This window comes from Dipodomys spectabilis, unplaced genomic scaffold (assembly GCF_019054845.1).
Source record: "Dipodomys spectabilis isolate Male_0828 unplaced genomic scaffold, ASM1905484v1 ptg000657l, whole genome shotgun sequence".
NCBI lineage: Eukaryota > Metazoa > Chordata > Mammalia > Rodentia > Heteromyidae > Dipodomys > Dipodomys spectabilis.
The window spans coordinates 187,945-215,909 of NW_024871334.1; the positions used below are offsets into that span (position 1 = coordinate 187,945).

General features: G+C 44.1%; 1 gene segment (V, D, J or C); it reads left to right on the forward strand.

Annotated features, from left to right (window-relative positions):
• The first annotated feature begins 153 nt into the window (after nt 1-153).
• LOC122101381 lies at nt 154-27,965 on the forward strand. The segment is given in 5 exon segments: nt 154-247; nt 321-629; nt 23,491-23,497; nt 24,372-24,377; nt 27,920-27,965. Coding segments are annotated over 5 exon segments (414 nt in total).

The window sequence follows — 27,965 nt, forward strand, 5'->3', positions numbered from 1 at the left end:
GCACTTCCGCTGGGGTGGGATCTGTGCCTGGGTCTAAGGAGTCAGGATGTGCATGGGGTAGATTAGCCCAGCAGGTGCTTAAGGGCAGGGCCATATGCAAATCTCCCAGGCCCACAGAGTAGAAAGGCCAGGCTCCTCTGACACATACACACAGGCCTCACCCTCCAGTCTCCAGAGCCACTCGGTCCACATCCCCACAGCATGGAGTGGATGTGGAGGCTCCTTCTCCTGCTGGCGGTTGCCCCAGGTGAGGACCCCAGGCCAGGGCTGCCGAGGACTCCGAGGAGCTCCCGGCCCTAACTCCAGTGTTTCCTCCACAGGTACCTACTCCCAGGTGCAGCTGGTGCAGTCTGGGCCTGAGCTGAAGAAGCCAGGAGAAGCCGTGAAGGTCTCCTGCAAGGCTTCCGGATACACCTTCACTAGCTATGCTATTAATTGGGTGAAGCAGGAGCCAAGAGGTGGCCTGCAGTGGATGGGGTGGATCAACACTTACACTGGAAATCCAACCTATGCTGAGGGCTTCAAAGGACGATTTGTCTTCTCCCTGGAGACCTCTGTCAACACAGCTCATCTGCAGATCAGCAGCCTGAAGGCCAAGGACACGGCTGTGTACTACTGTGCAAGACACGGTGAGGAAACCACATCCAGAGGGTGTCAGAAACTCTGAGGGAGAAGCTGTTCCTGCTCACCAGACAGCAGCACTAGCTGCAAACAGCCTGTGGTGGAGGTTGTGATTTAGAGCTGAGAAAGGTAGAAAAGGGAATTTTGCTCTTCTGCAGAATATTTTCATCATTATGTTGACAAGTCCTGAAATGGAGAGAAATTGATTGCAGCAGGCACTAATTTGTTTAGTAAACATTGCTCTCTTAACAGCTCTCAGCATAAAGACACTGAAGAGTCTCTTAGGAGCTGGACCTCTGACTCCATCACTTGTAGTCCAAGAAGAGGGCAGATCTGACCACTCACTATGGAGACAGTACAGGGCTTCCTCATGTACAGTAGAGATCACACAGATTAGACCACTCACTATGGAGATAGAACAGTGGTTCCTCAGGAACAGTAGAAATCACACAGATCAGACTACTCACTATGGAGACAGTATAATGCTTCCTCCATACATTAAAAACAGATATACCACATGAATCCTTTATATGCCTTCTGAGTATAAAGACATAGAACAACCCACTGACTGCCTCAATTTCATTTTACTCAGTCTTTTCAAGTTGCTATTCACAGCAACAGTATTCTCTCATCTGCCTACATGCCAAGCAAGGGACAACAAAGTAATGAGGCTCTTAAAATACCTTCCATGCTGAATATATTGCACTATTGGAAGACCACAAGATCCCAACCAAAGCCTTTGGATATGAGAAGTAATTTTCAGCAACACAGAAAATCAGCATTAAAAATCAGCTCCATCTCTTCTACCAGTACCCTAGTGAGAAAGTAATCAGGAAAACAGCCATTCACAAGATCCTCAGAAAATAAATAAAGTGCCCTGAGAGAAGTTCCAGGAAGATGGCAGAGGAGAAGCTGGAGACTAAACAAGCTCTCACATAGAAAGCAGTTTTAGAGTTCCAGTGAACAGTCCTAAACCAGAGAATCATACCAAGTGTGCCATCACAGTACAGAGAGTTAGGCCACAGAGGGAAAATCCAGGCAAGGAGACAGATCTGAGCACTTGCCAGCAGCCGCCACTGCAGCACTGGAGGCGGCGACGGCGGCTGTAGCCGCCATACCTGTGAAAGACCCCAGACCCCCTGGGATGCTTTCTTCAACGGGAGGGCACCCCAAGAACCAAGACTCCAAGCCAGCAGCTGCAATAAGCAAGAGGAGTTTATTTGGCATTTGCGCAAACGGGCTCTCTGTCCAGGGCAGACAGGAAGCCCGGAGCAGCGGTTACAGGCCCTTTTAAAGACAAAAGCCACAGGATTAGCATAAGACCCCAGGTTTCCCAGGATTGGCTCAGTTTACTACACGGGGAAGTTTATAACACTCTTTGTAATAAAACAATTGGCGCGGATGATCAAACGGAGATAGTCACTCTGGGAGATAAGGGTTAGGGAGTTTACGGAGTTACAGACTTGTGATTAATTAACATTTGGCCTAATTTGTTGGGCTCACCAGATGGTCCTTATCTTGAGCCCTCTAAACCGAGAATTTTTACACAGGAATGCAGAGGAGCATACTCTTTGTTCCTTATCTTGGGTCCCATTTGGCCACCTGGGGAATTTACTTGTTAGTTCTTTATTTACGACTACAGAGCTTGTCCCAGGGCCGACATCTAGGCTCTGAAACTTATTTCCAGGGAGGGGAAGGGTCAGTGCTAGCGCAAGCAAGTTTACAGAAGCAAAACCAGCAGTTAGCAATTGTAAAATGTAACTCTAATTTTTAATCTTTCACCTGCAAAACAGGGAATCTGGGACAAAGGCACCAGATGCAATGGGCCAGCAGATTCTACTCAACACCAGCAAGAACTGACAAGGAGCAGACATCTTCATCCTTCAGTTTTCAGACCGAGATGACCCAGGAACCAAGACTCCAGCTTGAGTAGAAGCCTGACATCCTCACTCCTTCTCAGGGAGCAGAGGAGGGAATGCCATGCCTCCCCACTACTGGAGATCTCCATCTTTGATACTGACAAAGGCCTGGCTGAGCAGCTAGCTCCAACTAAGGCCTTGGAAGAAAACAAAAGAGTCATTAAGCAGGTCACAGAAACCTAACCTGGCCTGCCAGGCTCTGTTTACCCAGTGAAGAAAGCCACTCCTGGGGCTGGCTGTGGGGGCTGGGTGACTTTTCCCTGGGTGGAGGCTGCCCCTCCCTACAGCAGCTTTGACAATCAATTGAAATTCAGTAAACATAAACCCTGAGAATGGCTCCAGGCTGGGCTCTGTAAGTGTCTCAGAATCTAGCCCCTCAGGGAAAAGCCACTGTTTGCTGAAAGGCCTCAACTCTACCCAGAACCTACCCTCATCACAGCATCTCCAAACTAGAGGAAACAGCCATCTCCCTCTTTTGTGATACTCAAAGCAGATCTCCCTCCCATTGAACTAGCCTGGGAGGAGGATCACAAAATCCTGGGTAAAAGAGACCATTTTTCTGCCTGCTGAAACAAACTGACTTAAGAAACCAGCCAAGCCACAGGAAAATCAAACACCACAAGCAGACCAGAGACTCCAATTAGAGACTGGCTATGGACACAAAGGAGATACAGGATCTTCCCAATCTCCCACCCCCTGCCCCGAAAAAATCAAAGAACTCTTTTTTTGTACTTTTATACAAAAATTTTTTTCTAAAACTTTTTTTAATTTTTAACTTAAAAAAATTGTTTCCTATTAACTTTTTTTTCTTCCTCTTATAATTTTTATTTTAGGGGTATATGTGTGTGTGTGTGTGTGTGTTTCTTTTCTTTATCTCTTTTTTCTTTTTTCAAATTTTTTTGTTTAGCTCTACTGACCTTTTGATCCTTTTTTTCTTTCCTTCTCATTCTTTTCACCTTTTCTTCTCTTTCCTTCTTCTTTGCATGACTTAATTGCTGTTCTGCTAATCCTCAGATATTCCGATAGTCGATTATTAGACCTTATCCCCCATTGTGTACACACTTAATCCAGAAATTTATTACTCAATTCAAAACTTCTTAGATTTAAATTCCTTAATAGCAGTACTACCTCTTTATACCTATATAATATTTTTAGCATTTTTATTTTTAAGTTTTTCACATCTTTTTTCTAGCCCTACCCTTCTCTTATCCTATCCACTTTTTAATTTTTAATTTTTGTTTTTCTATTTTTTCTTGTCTCTTTTTTTCTCTCTTTCTCTTTCATCTTCTTTTCTCTCTCTCTACTATCATTCTATCCAACCTATTTCTTGTTTTGAGATTAGGACTTAGTTAAGTTAACTCTCCCATTGCCTTTCCATATCCCTTATTCCTATTTTTACCTACATCTCTCCCTAAACCTAATAATTTTGGTTTGCCAAATTCTTCTTTGCAGTTCATAGTCCATTAATACATAGTTGTTTGATGTTGAATAGCTATATCTGTTGAACTAGATTGTATCTGCAGACTTTTGACTGTACAACTACAGACTTTGGATGATGCTTGCCTTAATATAGTGTTCTATCACAAAACTGGTTTAACTTTAATCCCAAATGGGCAGGGAAAGCCAGAAAAACACAAGAAAAATAGCAAGTCCTGGTATCTCAACTCCCACTCATGATAATCAGGGGAGAGAACAGGTAATGAATAATCCAGAGGAGAGTTCCCAGAAACCTCTACAATCACTACTGGTAAACATGGTAAATAAAAAGACTGAAAACCTGCGAAGGAATCTGTATGAGCATGATAGGGAGAGAGAGGAGGCAAACAAAGGTCAATACAGGAATATCATGAGCATAAGGAAGCTACTCAAAGATTGATACAGGAATTTCATGAGCACCTTGAGAACACTCAAAGAGAAATAAAGGAATGGCGTGAGCAGACTGAGATCAGTCAAAGACATAGACAGGAATTGAGGGAGCTGGCTGAGAACAAAGAGAAAGTCGGGAATGGCTTGAGCAGGCTGAGAACACTCAAAGAGAACTACAGAAATTGAGTGAATGTGAGGAGGCTATTCAAAGAGTAATATAGGAATTGAGAGAGCAGGATGAGAATACACAAAGCTCACTAAAGGCATTCATGGAGTCCATAAACAGAGAGCTGAAAGAAGTCAGGGAGACAACAAAGGGAATGCTGAATGGAACCCAACAGAAAGAATGGGAGTCCAAAGGACCATAACCAATCAACTAAGTGATTTGAGAATAAACACTGAACACCAAATTAAGGAAGTAAGGAAGCTCATACAAGATATAAAACAAAGCTCCAACAAAGAATTTGAAGCAATCAAAGCTCACCAACTAGAAGGAAAAGAAATAAAAAACAAAGTAGAAAATCTTGATAGTAGATTAGACCATGCAGAAGATCGAATCTCGGGGATTAAAACAGCTTAGATATTATAGAGAAAAAACATACAACCATCCAAGACAAATCCAAGAACTATGACAGATCTATTCAACACTTGGAAGACACCATCAGAAGACCTACTCTGAGGACAATGGGTGCAGAGGAGCACCTAGACACAGAAGTTAATGGTCTAGGAAATCCGATTAACAAGGTCTTAGCAGATAATTTCCCAAACTTGCAAAAAGATAGGCCTATTCAGATACAAGAAGCTTTTAGAACTCAAAATAGGCCAGACCAGAACAGTACATCCCACCCTCACATTATAATCCTCACAGGATCAATTCAGACCAAGGAAAAGATCCTTAAAGCTGTCAAGGAGAAAAGATCCATCAGCTATAAAGGGAAATGAATTAGATTCACCTCAGATTTCTCAGCAGAGACAATCAAAGCAAGAATAGCCTGGAATGATGTATGTCATGCCATAAAGACAAACAACTATCCTCCAAGAATACTGTACCCAGCTAAACTCTCCTTCATAACCGAAGGTCAAATAAAAACCTTCCATAGCAAAGAAAAATTGAAACACCAAACCAGCCCTACAAAAGATTCTTAAAGATGTCTTACACATAGAAAACCAACAAGACCACAATAAGGGCAAGAAACTGCCCCCAAACTGAGAATCCAAGAACCATAGGAAGAATCCAGTTGCTGCAGCCCCCAAGAAGGTGGATAAAATGGCAGGAACTCCCAAATACCTCTCAGTCCTATCTCTCAACATTAATGGACTTAACTCTCCAATTAAGTGACATAGACTGTCTAGTTGGATTAAAAACCAAGATGCTTCTCTCTGCTGCCTTCAGGAGCCACATCTTGCCCATAAAAACAAACATATTTTCTATGTGAAAGGGTGGAACAAAATCTACCAAGCAAACAGCACCCATAAACAGGCAGGAGTTGCATTCCAGCATCAAATAAAATAGACTTCAAATTAAAATTAATGAGAAGAGATAAAGAAAGTAGCTACCTACTAATTAAGGGATCTCTCCTTCAGGAGGATACTACAATTCTAAATATCTATTTTCCAAACAACAGAGCACCCAAATTTATCCAAGAAACACTACTTTCCCTCAAATCCCACATAGATCCAAAGACATTAATCGTTGGGGACTTTAACACACCACTTTCCCCACTAGGTAGATCAACTCGGCAAAAACTCAACAGAGAAACCGCAGACCTAAACAACTGCATAGATCAACTATATTTAACAGACATCTACCAATTATTTCACCCAGAAACATCAGAATACACACTCTTCTCAGCAGCACGTGGAACATTTTCCAAAATAGACCACATTTTAGGCCACAAAGAAAACTTGTCCAAATTCAGAAACATTGAAGTTACACTTTGCATTCTCTCAGACCACAAGGGAATAAAATTAGAACTCAACACCAAAAGCCACCAAAGAAAGTCCTGTACCACATGGAGGCTGAACAACACACTATTTAATCACCAGTGGGTAATGGAAGAGATTAGAAAGGAAATTCAAATGTTCATGATATTCAACAAAAATGAACACACAAACTACCAGCTCCTCTGGAACACAGCAAAGGCAGTACTCAGGGCAAGTTTATAGCTATGAGTTCCTACATCAATAAATTGAAGAAATCTGAAACCAACAAATTAATGAGACATCTGAGCCTCCTTGAAGAAGAGCAGCAAGATAAACCCCAATCCAGTAGATGGAAAAAAAAATTTTTTTAAGTAAAAATGGATGTCAAGATGTTAATGTAAGAGATTAGTGTAATTGTGAAATGTTCTATACATTATCAACTATATAAAGCTTTCTATATTGAATGTACATTATACAGATCGTTCCTATGTGTACATAAAAAATTTTAAAAATAAAGGGATTGACTACATTGTTAATGAGAAAAAAAAGAAATAATTACAATTAAATCTGAATTCAATGAATTAGAATCCAAAAAAACCATAGAAAGAATCAACAAAACAAAGAGTTGGTTCTTTGAAAAAAATTAACAAAATTGATAGACACTTAGAAAATCTTATCAGAAAAAGAAGAGAACACACCCAAATAAATAAACTCATAGATGAGAATGGAAACATCACCACAGAAACAACCAAGATTCAGAACATTATAAGGGACTACTTCTCAAAACTTTATGCTAATAAGTTTGAGAACTTGGTAGAAATGGACCTTTTCCTAGCAAATATTGACATGCCAAAACTAAACCAAGATGAGTTAAACCATCTTAACAGGCCCATGTCAAGCATTGAAATAGAAACAGCAATAAAAGGCCTGTCCATCTAAGAAAAGCCCAGGACCAGAGGGTTTTACAGCAGAATTCTACAAGGCATTCAAAACAGAGCTCACACCAATACTCCTCCAACACTTCAATGAAATTGAAAGAGAAAGTTCACTACTGAACTCACTCTATGAAGCCATCATAATCCTCATCCCAAAACCAGGCAGGGACTCATCAAAGAAAGAGAACTATAGACCCATTTCTTTGATGAACATTGATGCAAAACTTCTCAACAAAATTCTGGTCAATTGACTTCAACAATTCATTCAAAAAATCATACACCACGATCAAACAGGATTCATTTCAGGGATGCAAAGCTGGTTCAATATACGCAAATCAATTAATATAATTCACCACATCCACAGGAGCAAGATAAGAACCACATGGTTCTGCATCTCAATAGATGCAGAAAAAGCATTTGACAAGATCCAACACCCCATTATGATGAAGATTCTGGAAAAATTAGGAAGCCATGGAACATTCCTCAATACCATAAAGGCTGTATATGACAAATTTACAGTCAGCATTATACTTAATGGTGAAAAACTAAAGCCATTTCCTCTTAACTCAGCAACGAGACAAGGCTGTCCACTCTCTCCACTTCTCTTCAATCTAGTATTAGAATGCCTAGCTACAGCATTAAGACAAGATGCAAACATAAAGGGGATCCAAATAGGGAAAGAAGTAAAACTCTCCCTCTTTGCAGATGACATGATCTTGTATTTAAAGAATCCCACAGACTCCACTCCCAAATTACTCAAGCTGACTCAAAACTTTGGCAAAGTAGCAGGGTATAAAATTAACCCTCAAAAATCAATGGCTTTTCTGTATGCCAACAATGAGAAAAGTGTGGCTGAAATTAGGAAAGCAACTCCATTCCTAATAGCCCCACAAAAAATAAAATACCTAGGAATTAACTTAACCAAAGAAGTGAAGGACCTCTATGATGAAAGCTTTAAAAATGTGAAAAAAGAAATCAAAATAGAACTTATAAAGTGGCAAAAACTCCCATGCTCCTGGATTGGAAAGATCAACATCGTGAAATTGACAATACTTCCCAAGGCTATCTACAAATTCAATGCCATACCTATCAATATTCCAACCTCATTCTTCAAGGAAATAGAAGAGGCAATCCAAAAAGTTATATGGAACAATAAAAGACCCCAAATAGCAAACGCGATCCTCAACAGAAAGAACAGTGCTGGAGGAGTATCAATACCAAATTTCAAACTCTACTACAAAGCCATAGTAATCAAAACAGCTTGGTACTGGCACAAGAACAGACCTCAGGACCAATGGAGTAGAATTGAAAACCCAGAAATGAACCTACAGACCTACAGCCATCTAATCTTCCATAAGGGAGCTAAAAAAAACATAGAATGGAAGAAAGACAGCCTCTTCAGTAAATGGTGCTGGCAAAATTGGCTAACTACTTATAGAAAACTAAAGCTAGATCCTTATATATCACCCTGCACCAGAATCAACTCCAAATGGATCAAAGACCTTGGCGTCAAAGCAGACACTCTGAAAACATTACAGGATGGAATAGGCGAAACCCTAGGACTCCTTGACACAGGTCGAAATTTTCTTAATAGAGATCCAGAAACACAACAAATCAAAGAAAGGTTGCACAAATGGGATTGCATGAAATTACAAAGCTTCTGTATGGCAAAGGACATAGCTAGCAAGATCAATAGAAAGCCCATGGATTGGGAGAAGATCTTCACTAGCCATAAAACAGACAAGGGTCTCATATCTAAAATACACCTGGAACTCAAAAAACTAAATCCCCCAACAACAAATCTTCAAAGACACAACTGCTCAATAAATAAGTGGGCTCAAGACTTAAAGAGAAACTTCCCTGAAGAGGAAGGAAGGATGGCCAGTAGACACATGAAGAAATGTTCAACCTCCTAGCCATAAAAGAAATGCAAATCAAAACAACATTGAGATACCACCTCACCCCAGTTAGAATGGCTATACTCAAGAACTCTAATAACAACAGATGCTGGAGGGAATGTGACCAGAAGGGAACCTTACTGCATTGTTGGTGGGAGTGTAAACTTGTTCAACCACTTTGGAAAGTAGTATGGAGATTCCTCAAAGGACACCACATAGAGCTCCCCTATGACCCAGAAATCCCACTTTTGGGCATTTACCCAAATGATCACAAACAAGACCACACTAAAGCTACCAGCATGACTGTGTTTATTGCAGCATTACTTACCATAGCTAAGATATGGAATCAACCCAGATGCCCCTCAGTAGATGAATGGATCAAGAAAATGTGGTATATATACACAATGGAATTCTATGCCTCCATCAGAAAGAATGACATTGCCCCATTTATTAGGAAATGGAAAGGCTTGGAAAAAATTATATTAAGTGAAGTAAACCAGGCCCAAAGAAACATAGGTCCCATGGTTTCCCTTATTTGCAATAACTAGTATATGTCTGGGCTGGGAAGGTGGCTCAGTGGTACAGCGCTTGCCTTGCATCCATGAGGCCCTGGGTTCGATTCCTCAGCACCACATAAAAGCAAAAAGAAAAAAGCCGGAAGTGGTGCTGTGGCTCAAGTGGTAGAGTGCTAGCCTTGAGCTGAAGAGCTGAGGGACAGTGCCCAGGCCCATAGTTCAGGCCCCACAACTGGACCCCCCCAAAAAAACAAAACACAAAAAAAAACTAGTATATGTCTAAGTCAAGCAGAAAAGTTCAGATAAGTTGATATTAGAGAAAGGATATCTAAGATACGTATTTAAATGTTTTCTTCTTTCACGCAATTGTTTCTAACACATTTATAAGATTATTTCTTTGTTGCTTTGTATATCTCTACCCTATGGTATAACCCTTGTTTATGATGTCAGTATAATTTGTGGAGGGAAAGGGAAAATATAAATCGTTTAAATAGGGATACAGGTGGACCCATTACAACAATGAGATTTACAAGTCATTATGTCGAAAACGAACTTTACAACTTTGATGTCGGGGTGGGGGAGGATTGGATGGAGGTGAGGGAAGAGGATGGGAAGGGATGGGAAGGGAAAACAAAGGAGGCGGCTATAATGCTTGATAAGAAATGTAATCATTATCTTGCCCATGTAATTCTAACCCCTCTGTACAGTCTTTTCACAACAAAAACAATAAAAAAATAAAATGCCCAGCATAAATATACCCAAGGAGAGAAGGCTCTCTACAATGACAACTCTAAAACACTGACGTAAGGAATTGAAGGGGACACTCATAAAAATCAAGGCAGTGGAAGGACATTAAATTACAAGGATCCAGAAAACAGATACTGTGAAAATGGCCATATTACCAAAAGAGGTCTAAAGAACTGATCAACCTCCATCAAAAGTCCCATGGCCTTCTTCCCAGAAATGGAAAATGAAAGTGATACTGTCACTTGGAAGTACCAAAGACCTGGAGGAAAAGGAGTAGTGCTGGAAGTGGACAAGACTCAATTCACATTTTGCCATGAGGAGAGAATAACATTCAATTCCTACAGTAAACACACCATATGCAGAAGGGGACGAAATCTTGGCCATACATGCATCTGACAGAGGATGAATTTCCAGGATACATGAATCCCTCAAATAATTAAACACCAGTACATACAATTCCATTAATAAATATATAGAGGAATTGGTCAGAGCTCAAAATAAGAATCTCCTATGGCCAATAACACAAAAAAGATATTCAATATTCTCAGTCATAAACGAAATGCACATCATGACTGCATTGCATTCCAACTGTACTGTCCCGACCCTCAGGACTTCAACGAGGGCAATGAACCTAAGCAAGAAGGAATGAAGGGACAAGAGACATGAAGAATGACAGTAAGACAAGGATTCTGATCAAGTGGCAAATTTTTATTTTTCACACAGGGGTATTTATATGCTTAGAATAAGGAAGCTTTTTCATTGGCCGTAGCAGCTGCAGGATGTTGGCTTAGGGCAGTGTGAAAAGGTCGTCATTAGCAGCTACAGGGTGTTTGCTTGGGGCAGGATGAAAAGATCGGATTCTGTAAACAGCCTCAAGATGTTCCAGTGAGATAGTCAAGCCTATCATGCTGAGAGACTCCCTTTTGGCTCCCAACATCTCCCCCTTTCTTATTTAGAAAATTGACCATCAATTGTTGGCTGCTCTTTTTAAGGGGGTGACAGATGCTCTGTTCCTCTAAGGGCCCAGGGTTTTTCTCCACTCCCGAGTGAGCATCCTCACTCGGGGAGGGGAATTTTACAGGCCTTGGCATGTTTTTTGAGGAGACGGCTTGTGGGTATGCATGCCAACCGTCATGCAAGAGAGCTTGCCACTCAGGGGGTCTTGGGTTTTGGGATCCCTCTGGAGTCTTACCTGCACCCTTGATTTGAGCATTTTTTCTTCCTCCCATAGGTGCATCCTCCCCCAAGCAGAGGAGCCTATAGGAGGAGGGGCGAACCTATCCCTTATGGCAAGGGCGCAATAGGTCTTGCCCGTTGAATGGTCAGGAGTTATGAATAAGGAGAAAGGTTTTCTAAATAAGAAAAAGGAAGGGGGGAGGGTTCCCACTGGAACAAGCTCATGGCAAAACACTAATTAAAAGCCTGGGGTAAATCATAGATCTCAATGCCTTGGTCTGCCATATCAAGGCGATGGTGATGAACCTGTGTGGGCTTAGAAGCCAAGAGATTAATCCGTTATTTAATAAATTCAAACAAGAGGGTCCACGTCTGGAGTTCTAGCTGCATCTGTAAGAGAAAAGGCATCATCCTGGGGGGCGGGGGGAAGGTTTCCCATGGGTTATGATAAGCCATTCACCTGTTTTATCAAGCATTCTGGCAGCCACCTTGGGGCCACTTTTTCTTGATCTAAAAGACAAAGAGTGGCAGGGAGTGGTCTACCTGTAGCTTGGGAGGGCATTGCCCCTTGGCTTTGTTTGCCAAGGGACATTCACATGCTAAGTGACCAGGTTGTTTACAATTAAAGCAAGTACCTAGCCAAGGGACTGAACTTTGAAATGCCTTAGTAAAATCAGCACCTATGGCGAGCCCCATGGCGTGAGTGGTCCCTACTCCAGCACTAAGCCTGACAAACTCAGAGAGGTCACCCTTGTTTTTATGTGGCCAGAGGACACCTTGACATGCCGGATTAGCATTTTCAAAGGCAAGATGTAATAAAGGCACCTTCACTTTCACTCGGCCCAAGAAGCTTTTCTGCAGCCAAGTTAAGCCATGAGACAAAGTCACTGTAGGGTTCCTCTGGCCCCTGTCTAACTTTTGCCAGGGAAGTAGTAGCCGATCCCTTTTGAGGGAGATGCTTCCAAGCATAAAGGCCAGCATTTTGAATTTGTGCCAAAAGTTCGGTAGGAAAGCACGCCTGTTTAGCATTGGTATCAAAGGGCGGCATTACCCAAAAGTTTAGTATAGGTCCAGGTTTTTGAAGATGTTTTAGTCAATTTTTTTTTGCACGGTCTCTCTACATTGTTCCTTAAAGTCTGCATCCCATAAAAGAAAATCACCCCCACTAAGGGTGGCGCAGGCCAGGAACTTCCAATCATTAGGGGTGAGCCAGCACGCACTTTGGTTTTCTAACAAGGCTAACGTATAAGGTGCAGTCAGGCCATATTGGACACATGCATTTTTAAGCTTTTCAGCAAACTGAAGGCTAAGCCTCTTATACTCTTGTTGGCCTTTTTCTGCCTGGGTTGTTCCTCTTCATCCCCAGTATCCTGTTCCTCATCCTCCTTTTCCTCTTCTTCTGATTTGTCCTCCTCACCCTCTGAGGTCCTATCTGTCTGGCTCTGAGTTACTGGAAAGGTGAGAACTGATTGATGGCGTGATCTAACCTTAATTTTATTAGGCGGTTTTGGCATATCGGCCAAGGCCAGTGTGCAGAGTTCATAATCAAGGGACCGCAGTTCTTTTAAAAGTTGAAGGTGTTCTCGCCTATGTTGAAGGGACTCGCGTAAAGGGGCCAGGTTAGGTAAAGGGGGGAGAGAAAAAACATCTGGATCTGGAGGGCCAGTGGGCCCTTGAAGGGCCAGGCCACAAAAGGAAGGGATTTTCAGTAAATGGACCAGAAGGCATATCTAATACAACCGATGGGCAAGCTGCGGCGGGCCAAGAGGCATGTTGGAGAACCTCCTCTCCCATTTTTACAAGTTTTAAAATTTCACTATCAAATAGAGAACATTTTAAAATGTCATTAATCAAATTCCAATAGGAAAAGGTGGTAGCAGGAACCTTTTCCAAACCAAAGTTTCATAATAATCTGTTAATCTCCTACTCCTTGCCATCTATTTGCATCTATGTTTCCTTCAAAGGGGAACAGGACACAAGTCCTCTATGAATGAGAAAAATAATTGTAAATCCCTTTTCTTTTTTTTTTGGGGGGGGGGGGGTGGTCCGGTCGTGGGGCCTGAACTCTGGGCCTGGGCGCTGTCCCTCAGCTCTTCAGCTCAAGGCTAGTGCTCTACCACTTGAGCCATAGCACCACTTCTGGCTTTTTTTTCCTGCTTATGTGGTGCTGAGGGATCGAACCCAGGGCCTCATGCATGCAAGGCAAGCACTCTACCACTGAGCCACCTTCCCAGCCCCTGTAAATCCCTTTTCTTAACCCGTATTCCCCATGTCTTGAGGGCCTCCTTGAGGTCTGACAGAAATAGCTCATGTGACGATATTGCTTGTCCCATGGTGGTCACTCACCGTGCATTGTCCTCACTCTCCTCCTGGATCTGTCTCTCCACAGGGTCTGTCGAGGCGATCTCAGACTGTACTTGGCCAAGTTTTCCCGGAGGACGGCATTCCTTCCTTAGTCAGAGGCTCATGCCCCACATTGGCGCCAGTTGTCCCGACCCGCAGGACGTCAACGAGGGCAATGAACCTAAGCAAGAAGGAATGAAGGGACAAGAGACACGAAGAATGACAGCAAGACAAGGATTCTGATCACGCTGCAAATTTTTATTTTTCACAAAGGGGTATTTATATGCTTAGAATAAGGAAGCTTTTTCATTGGCCATAGCAGCTGCAGGATGTTTGCTTAGAGCAGTGTGAAAAAGTGGTCGTTAGCAGCTACAGGGTGTTTGCTTGGGGCAGGATGAAAGGATTGGATTCTGTAAACAGCCTCAAGATGTTCCAGTGAGATAGTCAAGCCTATCATGCTGAGAGACTCCCTTTTGGCTCCCTACACTGTACCTTGACGATCATCAAGAAAAGATACGGGAACTGACAAAGATGCAGGAAAAGAAACCTTCCATGGTGCCCTCAGAATGTGAGCGAGTGCACTATGGGACTCAGAATGGAAAACCCTCCACAGACTAAAAGCCAAGCCACCAATGATCCTTCTCCTCACTCCTGCACACACCCAAGGGGTCTCGGGCAGTCTATGATATAGTGACTGCACAGTTGTGTTTGTCTTGAACTGTCCACATAGGAAAGGTTTGGGGATCAGACTGGGTCCCTTCAATGGATTCCTCAATGCATGAACCTAGAAATTGTGTTACGTATACAGAATGGAATTACTCAGCTATAAAGAGGAATGATGTATATAGAATGGAAATATTCAGCTATAAAGAGGAAAGAACTTACATCACTGGAAGAAAAATTGAAGAAATCGAGAACACTTTGTTGATGAGAATAAGCCAGACTCCAAAGGAGTAATACTGTATTTTTGTCTCTTAGGTGGAATAAAGATCTGGAGAAGATCAACAGCATGAATATAAAATTGGAATGGCAATAGCATGCAGAAGCCAGCAAGATTGGTCAGGGGCAGGAGAGTGTGCAATCAAAGTGCATTACACACTCGTGTGAAAATGTCATAAGAAAACTCATTATTTGGTACAATGAAGCTAATTTGAAAGAAAAAATGGCCCAACACTGGTGGCTCACACCTGTCATCTTAGCTTTCAGGATGATCAGATCTGAGGATCACAGTTCAAAATCGCACTATGCCAGAAATTCTGTGACATGTTTATCTCCCACTAATCACAGACAAAGAAAGAAGTTGTGCTAGCTCTGGTGGAAGAGTGCCAGCTTTGAGCAAACGGAGCTCAGGGAAAGAGTCCAGGCCCAGGTTCAAGGCCCAGGACTAGCTTGAAAAAAGAAGTAAACAGAAAACCTGACAGAGCAGAGAGATGAGCTTTGGCATGAACGCTGGAGTGGTCCAGGAGCTCTGATAAGAGACTGTGATGGAAAGAGGAAGCCAAGTGCAGCTCCCTGAGCTGAGACCTGAATGGAGCCTTGGAACAGCCACTCCATCACAGATGCAGGGCTCAGGATGAGGGCAAAGGGGGAATGAATGGTGCGGGCACCGTGCAGCTCAGGATGCCCTGGACAGACCCCTCCACACTGCCCTGCATGCCCTTGTGACCTGTGCTCAGTACTGCAGGAGACAAAGCTCAGTGAAAATCCAGCCTGGGAGAGCTGCAGACCCACAGACCCCACCCACGGGGCTCCTTGCCCAGGTGTGTCCAGTACTGTGTGTGTGTGTGTGTGTGTAAGAGAGAGAGAGAGAGAGACCATATGTGTCCATGTCCACACTGTTTATGCGTACCTATACCCACTACAACATATAAATGACTGAGACTTCGTGTGTACACGTCCACACTGTATGTGCACACCTGTACACAGTGCAGTATATATGTGTGAGACCTCGTGTGTGCACGTCAACACTGTGTGAGCCCAGCAGGAACTCAAGCCTTGGAAAATGGTGCAGTCTCTCAGGCTTCATGTCTCCTAGTTGATGTTTGGATTTCGTTGGTAACTATGGTTACCCTTTCTTTCCCATCATCCCTCTGGGAATGTCTGCCCTATTCCAGGATCATGTTGTATTTACAACACATGTAACTTGTGACTCAACACTGTGTGTTTCAGATGATAGTAAAGCATTGGAATCTGAATGTAAAATTAGCCCTGGGGGCACTAGCACTTTGCGGTGGGTCCTATGGATAAATCATTTGGAAGGTACAATGTGAAAAGAGTCCAGGCAGAGGTGGGAAGGTATGGGGTAAGTGCCTTGGCTCCCCAACATCCATGACCTGGAATTTAACCCTTTTGCCTGACTCATGGATGATGAGTGTCCTCTGTCCCCTTGAGGAAGGGAGCTGATCTTTCCTTCCCATCCTGCAAGGGAAGGACGCAGGTGTCTCTTCTGCCACACGAGGACACAGCATGTAGACCACCTAGGAACCAGAAACCCAGCCCAAAACAGATGGAAAAGTGCTTGACCTTGAACACCTTGACCCCAGACTACGAGAAACAAATCGTCACCCTGTAGAGGTTTCCCCATTGGGGATACATTTATAGCACCAAGAATGGACAAAGACACCACTGAGCTGAACTTGGAGGCTATGCAGGGGAAAACATCCAGCAAACTATGGATTGAGGCCAGCCTGAACAAGAAGTTGATGAGACCATATTTCACAATAATCCAGGCATGGGCCCACCCTGTAAACTCAAATATAATGGGCATCCTAGGAAGATGACAGCATGAGGCCAGCCTTGGACAAAGTCATTTCACACTAAGTGAGAAACAGCATAGAGTCAAAGGAGCTGAAGACATGACAGAGAGCGTGCTGAGCAAACACAAGGCTGTGATTTCAAACCCAAATGCCAAAAATAAAAGTAGATGAAAAGTGAACATAAAACGACCACCCTAAAATGATCCCATTAGCATATCTGCAGTAGGAAGCACACAGCCTTTCTTAACCCACAACCACTGCTGGTGGCAGGAGGGGTAGAGCGGAAGCCAAGGACTTGCTTCCAGAAGAATGCCCCATTTCCTGACTCTGCTGCTGGTGAAGCAGATTTCCCTGTGCTGCGGTGCTTATGAAATGTTATAAACAAGTCCTCTATGTGGTAAAGCTGAACAAGTTTGCAGCAAATAAAATAAGTGCATTTCCATAGTTTAAAAGTGACAAAATGGTCAGATGGGTTGGTTGCCCCTCCTCGGTAGGGGAGACTGGCAGGAATGACTGGAGCCAGTCCCAGAGACAGTGTCAGCCCAGAGATAAACACGGTCATGCACAGCAATCCATTCAGCTGCACAGAAAGCACAGATAGGAGAACACCGCCCATACCACCAGGAAAAATGCATGACCATATCCCAAATCACTAAAGCAAATACAGCAAAGACGGCTGGACACACAGCTCAAGGGCAGTGCACCTCTAGCAATCAAGAGACTCTTTGATTACAAATTCATACCACCAACAATGTGACACATGCACACATCATGACAGCTAATGTGAGCAATGACTGCCTGTGCTGTGTAAAATGCAGTAAGATGAGGTTTTCTAACGCATTCGCTCTGCTGTGCGATGAGGTCTGTGTTCTCTTCCATGTAATCATTGTCACTGCTGACTGCCTGATTCTCCTGTCTTCTCTGCACTGCCTTTGCTCAGATTCCACCCCAGAGCTGGCTATATCCCAAGAGGACATGCAAATGGGGCCTCCCTCTGCTCATGAAAAGCTGCAGCTCTGCAGGTCAGGCCTGACTTCCAGGGGTTCCATCCTGAGATCAGCACTGAGCACACACCTCCACCATGGAGGAGGCTCTGACCTGGGTTTTCCTTGTGGCCATTTTAGAAGGTAATTTGCAGAGAAGAAGGGACACTGGTTATGTGAGTGGAGCTGAGTGGGAGAAACCGTGGATGTGTGTGACCATTGCTGACCTGGATTCTCTGTGTTTGCAGGGGTGCAGTGTGACGTGCAGCTGGTGGAGTCTGGGGGAGGCTTGGTGCAGCCTGGGGGGTCCCTGAGACTCTCCTGTGCAGCCTCTGGATTAACCTTCAGTGGTTATTGGATGAACTGGCTGCGCCAGGCTCCAGGGAAGGGGCTGGAGTGGATTTCATCCATTTATGTAGTGGTAACATACAGTACACAGATTCTGTGAAGGGCTGCTTCACCATCTCCAAAGACAACAGCAAGAGCACACTTTACCTGCAGATGAACAGCCTGAGAGTGGAGGACACGGCCCTATATTACTGTGCTACAGACACACAGTGCAGGAAATCCAGACACAAACCTCCCTGCAGGGAACTCAGCACCAACAGGGGGCGCTCAGCACACACTGAGGTCATGCTCAGTCAGCACCAGCAGGGGGCGCTCGGCTCACACTGAGGTCATGCTCAGTCAGCACCAGCCGGGGGCGCTGGGCACACACTGAGGTCATGCTCAGTCAGCACCAGCAGGGGGCGCTGGGCACACACTGAGGTCATGGCAGTCACAGGAGCAGCTGTGGAGCTCAGGCCCTGACTCCTCTGTGTGCCTGGCCTCTCTACAGGACACAGCATCCCCCACAGAACTGTCTACTGTGCACTCCTTACTGTTCTCCAACCCCTCAGCACACAGCTTGTTCTGTCTTCCATTGTCGTGGTTCTGTTCTGGTTGATGATGCGTCCTTGAGAGGACCAGACACAGCACCATGCACATTCAGTGGACACTGCTGAGATCACTGGGGTCAAATCTGAGGAAGGTCAAGATCCCTGCTCAGTCCTTTCCTCTCAGACTTGGGAGAGATGCAATGGACTCCCTGGCTAGGTCAGTCTTTATCCTCAGGTCGGAGTGCACGGGATGTTGTGCAGAGCCAGAGCCTCCATGTCAGTGATGGATTTCAAGGCCCACGGTTCTGCTCACACAGCCCAGGCGTCCAGCCCGGCTTTGATCCTGTTGTCCCCTTTCCTCTTGCTGGTGACATGTGAGGGGCCATCGGTCAGGTCCGGGCTGCTCTGTGACCCACTGAGCCCAGTCGTGGGCCCCGCTGAGCTGTGGTTACCTGCAGAGGCCCAGTGACCCCCACCAGCTCCTCTGCCTCCATCCCTTTCTACACATGCTGTAGATGACGAGGTTGGATGGTATTCTCAGCCCCAGTTCTGGATCTGGTCACTGCTTTATCCTATAAGGATATATGTGTTCTTAATTGTCTGTGTTGTCCACACCTGTCCTTCACACTAAATCCCCTGCAGATGTGGCCTGTATTCAGTCTCTAGACCCCAGGCCCGGTACTGGGACCTGGTGGTCAATGAGGCTGTGGCCCTGACTCCTGCATGCATGGGAAGAACTCACTGGTGTCCCCAGGCTGCATGCCCTGGACTGTCCTGTCCTCCTCCCTATGGACTCTGGCGGGAAGCTCAGGGGAAATCTGTAGCTAAGGGCACATGGATGAGTGTAAAAACAGTCGTCACTTGGGATTTCACCTGCATCACCTCACTGTCCTGAGCCTGTGCACATGGGACTGAGGACCGGCTGGGGCCAGGTCCTCCTGGAGCACGTGGGCTGTGGAGGTGCAGGGTGGGTGGGAGCTCTTGCGACTGGCCATCAGGAAGAGATCTAGAACCTCCCCAGAGCCTGCTGCAGACGCTGCCTCTGTGGTGGAATGTCATCCTTACTAGGCTTTTCCCACTCAGATCCACCCAGGTTGCCAGAGAGGAATTAGTGAGGAATGTCATTCCATCCACACAACACCTCCACTGTAACCTTCAACAGGCTTGGTTTTAATGTGCGGCATTGATCTACCGAGGGTATTTCCAGTCCTGGGTCACTCAAAAGCCAGGCTGCCACGCCTCAGTATCAAGGCTGTGTTTGTGTAAAGGCCTGGAGAAAAGGCTCCTCAGAGACAAGTGGGAAAGGGGGACAATGTGGCGCTGGGGACCTGGGTCTAGTGAGGTGACCCTCCTGGCTGACAGGTTTCTCACAATGTGCGTGGATGAGAGCAGTGCTCCATGTGCAGTAAGAGCAGAGAGCTCAGGTCATCCCTGCTTCCCAGAACAACGATGCTCATGGTCCTCTCCTGCTGTTGTTATATGTCTCACTGGGAGGCACATACAACAGACTCTATGGATTTTTTTTTTTTTTGGTTGGTCGTGGGGCTTGAACTCTGGGCTTGGGTGCTGTCCTTCAGCTCTTCAGCTCAAGGTGAATGCTCTACCACTTGAGCTACAGCGCCACTTCTGGTTTTCTGGTGGTTTTTTGGAGATAGGAGTCTCACAGTCTCTCTTGCCCAGGCTGGCTTTGAACCGCAATCCTCAGATCTCAGCCTCCTGAGTAGCTAGGATTACAGGCATGAGCCACCAGCTCGCAGCTAGACTCTATGGAGAGATCAAGGAGTATAGCTCTTCACAAAGACTAAGTCAAAAACCAACAAAGTAAGCACCAGAAAGAGGGTACTGGGAGTGGAGAGATGAGGGGCAAATGGTAGAAGAATGAAGGAGACAACGTGGAGAACGCAGGCAAGAATACAGTGCGTATGCCACAGAATTGAGAACACTGAGCTAAGGGTGGGTCAAAGGGGAAAGGTGAGGAAGGAATGACTCAGATCCACATGCCTTGAATCCATGAACTGCTGTGTTCAAGATGTCAGCATACATGTCCTGAACATTAAGCAGAGAGAGGGAAGAGGAGGTGGAGGGGTGGGCAGGAATGTTGAAATGGGCAACGTTCATCAAGCCTCAGTATATTCATAAACTGCCTCACTGAACGGCACCTTTATTTTCTATTTAATTAAAAAATGTGATCTCAAGATGGCGACGGGGCAGTAGGGAAACGCCACAGCTCTCTCCAACCAAAAAGAGAGTTCGAGTTCCAACCTTTAATCTCCCCAAGAGACCGACAACAACAAAAAGACGAACACTCAGAGAAAAACCAGAGGTGGAAAATAACAAAAAAAGAAAGAGAGGAAAAGAAGAATTTCAGAACAGAGAAGAGCGAAGACCCCTCCCCCAACCTTTACTGGCCGCGCGGCAGTGCGCCAAGCCGCCGGCCAGCCGGCCCGGCAGGGGCTGCCGGAGCCACAGAGACACAGGGGGCTGCTTGCAGATCACCAGGTACCGGATTGCAGAACAGCGGATCGCCAGGAACAGAGAAACCTACCAGCCGGGAGTCTCCAGGAGGATCCCACCCCACCCATCACTCTCCACCGGAGCGGAGAGGCTCCATCCCGCCAAAGCCGCCCGGCACCAGCAGCGCCACAAAGGGACCTGTCGCGATCGCAACGACCCGGCGGGGGGCCGCCCAACCCAGCCCGCAACCACCCCAACTGAACTCGGACTGCAACAACAACTGACGGACTGCAACAACAACTGACGACCTACAGGGTGAGTACCCATCAGGGGACAGGGAATCCATCAAGGGAGACCAGAGCTGGAGGGAATCCCCAGACCCTGACCTAGACTCCCTACCCCAACACCCGGACCACAGGACCCACTAAAACTGGGAACTGTTCGAGAGCCCCACCAGTCGGTGGAGCACACTCTGCTGGCCAGGCCAGAGCAAGAGCGCCCCGGGAAGGGAGCTTAAATGCTCAAGCCAGGAACAGTGCCCCTGGGTCAAGACTACCAACAGTAGAAGAAATTTGAACTGTGTCCTCCAGGCTGCATAACCAAGGTGGTATACACATTAGCACAGGCCTAACGAGCGCGCTCCAGGCTGGGGCCGGAACCAGGCCAGGGGACCGGCGCCTGAACAAAGCAAAAAGGGTCAGAAGTGGGGCTGTGGCTCAAATGGTAGGGTGCCAGCCCTGAGCTGAAGAGCTGAGGGACAGCACCCAAACCTAGAGTTCAAGCCCACAACCAGCCCAAAACAAACAAAAACACATCAGGAGCCCATAGCAGACTCCAGTATTTGGGAGAGTGCATCCAGAGCATCTGATCTTCCCAAGAGCACCCGCAGGAGCAAACACAAGCAGTCTAGGCTGCTCAACCCTTCCAAAGGCGGGAATTGCTACAGCAGAGAGCTGAGAATCCTAAGTGAATAGCAGCTGGAAATAGGCTCCCAACAGAATCCAGATCAGACACAGACTCTCTCTACCAATAGAGAATCAGCAACCAAGCAAAGACAGACACACCAAAACAAGATTGAAGAGCAGTCTCCTGAACCCCCATGCGAAAATCACAGAGAAAAATCACAAGGTTTACCACTACCCAGGACAGCAAGCTCACCTCAAAAGCCAGCAGCCACGCAGGGGAGAGCCCCAGTGGGAGCAAAGCAGGAATGGAAGACAAAAACTACATCCAAGGGTTGCTGGAGGCAATGACTCAAGAAATAAAGCGAGAAATGGATCAGAAATTGAAAGAGCACAAGGATGAACTATCAAAAGATATACAGGATATCAAACAAAAATTGGATGCAAAAATAGAAGCTGCACAAACCTCAGTAAGAAGTGAGATAAACGCCAAATTAGAGGTAATGCATACTGATATCACCTCATTGAGAGGTGAGATCAGTACTCTGAGAACCAACATTGAATCCATAAAGGGATCCATTTCCATCATGCAAACCACAATAGAAGCCACGGTCAACAGAGTGAATGAAATGGAAGGTAGAGTGTCAGATACAGAAGACAGAATACACCAACTGGACCAAAAAGTGACAGATATGGAAAAATCACTCAAATTAAACCAAAGGGAAATTCAAGAGCAAGCAGATAATGCTAAAAAATTTAACCTTCGCATAATCGGAGTGGACGAAGGTGAGGAATTCCAGAGCAAGGGAATGCAACACCTATTTAACAAGATAGTCAATGAAAATTTTCCCCACCTCAAAAACGACCATCTTAACTACATCACAAAAGCTTATCGAACACCCAACAAGCAAGATCCCAGGAGAAACACTTCTAGGCACATAATAGTAACAATGATGGATCTGAATAATAAGGAAACAATCCTGCATGCAGCAAAAATGAAGAAGGAGCTATACTACAACGGGAAAAAAATTAGAATCACTGCAGATCTCTCCACACAAACAATGAATGCAAGAAAAGCCTGGGAAAGCACCATACGAGCCCTGAGAGCCAATAACTGCCAACCCAGACTGATATACCCGGCAAAGCTAGCATTCACATTCGATGGAGAACTGAAAACTTTTAATAGCAAAGAAAAACTAAATGAATACATAAACATTAAGCCAGCATTACAAAGAATTCTAAGAGGGGGGACACAACCTGAAGAAAGCAACCAGGAACTGGGACCTGCCCCAAACAGGCATTACTCAAAGTCTAACTGAGCAAGCACAGGAGGAAAGGAAAGAAGAAAAACTTAGGAAAACGGAATGGCAGGGACAACAATGCATCTCTCTATACTTTCTCTTAATATAAATGGGCTGAATTCGCCAATTAAAAGAAAACGAACTGAGGACTGGATCAGAAAACAAGACCCATCCATCTGTTGCCTTCAGGAGACCCACCTCTCAGCCAAACATACAAACAAACTCAGAGTGAAGGGGTGGAAAAGGATCTACCAATCAAATTCCCCCAATAAGAAAGCAGGTGTAGCTATCCTGATATCTGACAAAATAAACTTTTCATTAAAATCAGTACAGAAAGACAAGGACGGACATTACATATTAATAAAGGGAACAATCCAAGAGGAGGATATAACCATCATCAACTTATATGCCCCAAATATCGGTGCACCCAGATATGTTAAACAAATGCTCTCAAACTTACAGAATAAAATAGATCCCAATACGATAATACTAGGAGACTTTAACACGCCACTCTCACCAAAGGACAGGTCTACCAACCAGAGGATTGGCAAAGAAGCTACCGAATTAAGTGAGGCCATACTTCAAGCGGAATTAACTGACATCTACCGAGTATTTCACCCTAAAACAACACAGTACACATTCTTCTCAGCAGCTCATGGAACTTTCTCCAAAATAGACCATATCATAGTTCATTCAAGGAACTTAAGCAAATACAAAGGGATCGACATAATCCCCTGTATCCTATCTGACCACAGTGGAATCAAGCTAGCTCTCAATAACAAAGCATACCGCAGAAATTTCTCTAATACATGGAAATTGAACAGCACACTCCTTAACAAGGCCTGGGTAACAGAAGAGATCAGAGAAGAAATAAAGCATTTCCTAGAACTCAATGAAAATGAAAACACCTCACAAAGAAACTTGTGGGACACAGCAAAAGCAGTCCTGAGGGGCAAATTTATTGCCCTCAGTGCCCACATCAAGAGAATGGAGACAGACCAAGTAAATAATCTCATGTTGCAACTAAAACAGCTAGAAAAACAAGAAAAAATGGGACCTAAAGCTACTAGACGAAGCCAGATAACCAAATTGAGAGCAGAGATTAACCAATTAGAAAATCAGAAAACCATAACCAAAATAAACCAAACAAAAAGCTGGTTCTTTGAAAAAATAAACAAAATTGATGGCCCGTTGGCAAGATTAATTAAAAAAAGAAGAGAGGAAACCCATATTAATAGGATTAGGGATGCCACGGGAAACATCACAACACGTACCCAAGATATCCAAACAATTCTAACAGACTACTTTCAAAAGCTATACTCTCTAAAGGAAGAAAATCTGGCAGAAATGGATGCATTTTTAGAGAAATACAAGTTACCCAAACTGAGCAAAGAAGAAGTTAACCAATTAAATAAGCCAATATCCTATAATGAGATACAGGAAGCTATCAAAAGTCTTCCAACAAAAAAAAGCCCAGGACCAGATGGATTCACAGCAGAATTCTATAAGACCTTTAAAGAAGAACTAATACCCATACTCCTCAAGCTCTTCAGAGAAACAGAGAAGGAGGGAGCTATCCCAAACTCATTCTACGAAGCCAATATCACACTCATCCCCAAACCAGGCAAAGACCCAACCAAAAAGGAGAATTACAGGCCAATCTCCTTGATGAACACAGATGCAAAGATCCTTAACAAGATTCTAGCTAACAGAATCCAGAAACACATAAAAAAAATAATACACTATGATCAGGTAGGCTTCATCCCAGAGACACAGGGATGGTTTAACATACGTAAGTCAATAAATGTAATCCAGCATATCAACAGAGCCAAGGTCAAGAATCACAGGATTATCGCCACAGATGCAGAAAAGGCCTTTGATAAAATTCAACATTCATTCATGCTAAAAGCTCTGGAGAAAATAGGAATAGAAGGAACATTTCTAAAAACAATAAAAGCCATTTATGACAGACCAATAGCCAATATTATACTTAATGGGGAAAAGCTACAACCAATCCTCCTAAAAACAGGAACAAGGCAAGGATGTCCACTGTCTCCACTCCTCTTCAACATAGTCCTAGAACCCTTAGCCAGGGCAATAAGGCAAGAAAAAGACATTAAAGGGATCCGCATAGGGAAAGAAGAAGTGAAACTATCCCTTTTTGCAGACGACATGATACTATACCTCCACGATCCCAAAAACTCCATCCCCAAACTTTTAGAAATCATAAGTCACTTCGGCAAAATAGCAGGATACAAAATAAACCCACAAAAATCAGTTGCCTTCCTATACACTGATAACGCACAGGAAGAGAGGGAAATAAAGGGAGCAACCCCATTCACAATAACCTCCCAAAAAATAAAATATTTAGGAATTAACCTAACCAAAGATGTAAAAGAACTATTTAATGAGAACTATAAAAAGTTAAAGAAAGAAATTGCAGAAGACACTAGGAAATGGAAAGACCTCCCATGCTCCTGGATAGGCCGACTTAATATAGTAAAGATGGTGATACTTCCAAAATTAATATACAAATTCAATGCAATTCCTATTAAAATCCCAATGACGTACATCACTGAAATACAGAAAACAGTCCAAAAATTTATATGGAACAACAAAAGACCTAGAATAGCCAAAACAATTCTAGGGGATAAAGACAATATGGGAGGGCTATCCATGCCGAACTTCAAACTCTACTACAGAGCTATAATCACAAAGACAGCATGGTACTGGCACAAAAACAGACCCGAAGACCAATGGAACAGAATAGAAGATCCAGATATAAATCCACAGGCCTACAGCCAGCTGATATTCGACAAAGGAGCCAAAGACATACAATGGAAGAAACACAGCCTCTTCAACCGCTGGTGCTGGGAAAACTGGGCAGCCACATGCAGAAAACTAAAAGTGGACCCCAGCCTATCACCATGCACCAACATCAACTCAAAATGGATTAAAGACCTTAACATTAAACCTGAATCTCTGAAACTACTGCAGGACAGAGTAGGAGAGACACTTGAACTAATAGGCACAGGAAGGAACTTCCTGAACAGAGTCCCAGGGTCACAACAAGTTGGAGAGAGACTCGACAAATGGGACTACCTTAAAATAAAAAGCTTCTGCACAGCTAAATCTATCGCAACTAAGCTAGAAAGACAACCAACTAATTGGGAAAAAATATTTACCAGCAATATATCAGACAAGGGGTTAACATCCTGTATATACAGGGAACTCAAGAAACTAATCCCTCCCAAACCTAACAAACCAATTACTAAATGGGCAAGGGAACTAAAGAGGGACTTCTCAAATGAAGAAATAAAAATGGCAAAGAAACACATGAGGAAATGTTCATCATCCCTGGTGGTGAAGGAAATGCAAATAAAGACAACCCTGAGATACCACCTTACCCCAGTCAGAATGTCCCACATCCACAAATCAGCCAACGACAAATGCTGGAGGGGATGTGGAGAAAGAGGAACCCTATTACACTGCTGGTGGGAATGTACACTTATACAACCACTTTGGAAAGCAGTCTGGAGGGTCCTTAGAAAGCTAAAGATTGACCTCCCTTACGACCCAGTCATACCACTTCTAGGCATCTACCCTGAACAACAGGAACCAATATACAAGGACACGTGCACCTCCATGTTTATTGCAGCACTGTTCGCAATAGCTAGGATATGGAAACAACCTAGGTGCCCCACCACAGATGAATGGATCCAAAAATTGTGGTATCTATACACAATGGAATATTATGCAGCCATTAGAAATGACAAAATAATGGCATTTGCAGGGAAATGGATGGAGCTAGAAGGAATCATGTTGAGCGAGGTAAGCCAAGAACGAAGAGACAAACGGTACATGGTCTCCCTCATAAGTGGATGCTAAATCCAAAAGGTTAGTGATACGACAAAACTAACAGGACTTAAGAAACAAAGAACTCCCGCTCATCTGGTTGAACCACTACTAAATATCCTCATGCTGCTGATCACAAATATGGTATATAACATGTGAACACTGTTATATATTACAGACTGTGGTAGACAATTTGCTCCAGGGAAGTTAGAATGAACTTGTGACTTTGAAATTATGTAATCATTTAATCACAATCAAAAAAAAAAAAAAAAAAAAAAAAGAACCTCGGGGAAGGGAGGGAGGGAGGGGATGGTAGGGGGAAAACAAAAAAAAAAAAAACATCTCCTGCAGAATCAACAGCATCTTCTTATTATCACATACATGATGAGAGATCATCATCTGGGAAACATGGAGCAGTTGACTTAAAGATGCTTCTTGCCCAGTTGGGCATTCCCTACTCATCCATGAGCCACACCCTCAGCTGTGCAATACTTTGTGAGTCATGTGGTGCTATTCAGATCACTGCTAAGTATGAAGAACATGTTCTGCTCGCTTCATCCACCACGGTTCTCTTCAAAAACTGTTATGCAGTTTCCAGCTCATCAAACACTCAACTGACTTAACTGTATGCAAGTCTTGCTTCTGTGGATTTTTTTTTCCTGCTCAACTTCTTAAAATCCAGTGCTCTTCAGAAGGTGTTGTTCAATAAATTCTATGTTGTTCATCTCAGCTAATTCCAAATCTCTGTCCCAGCTCAATCTTCATGGTCAAGTAGCCAATGACTAAGCTAGACCTTGCACCTCTAACCTCACTGCATGGATCCCTCCCATGGCTCTCTATTTCAAAGGGCAAAGCGTAGTACAAAGACTCTCTGTGATGAGGGTCCTGATTGA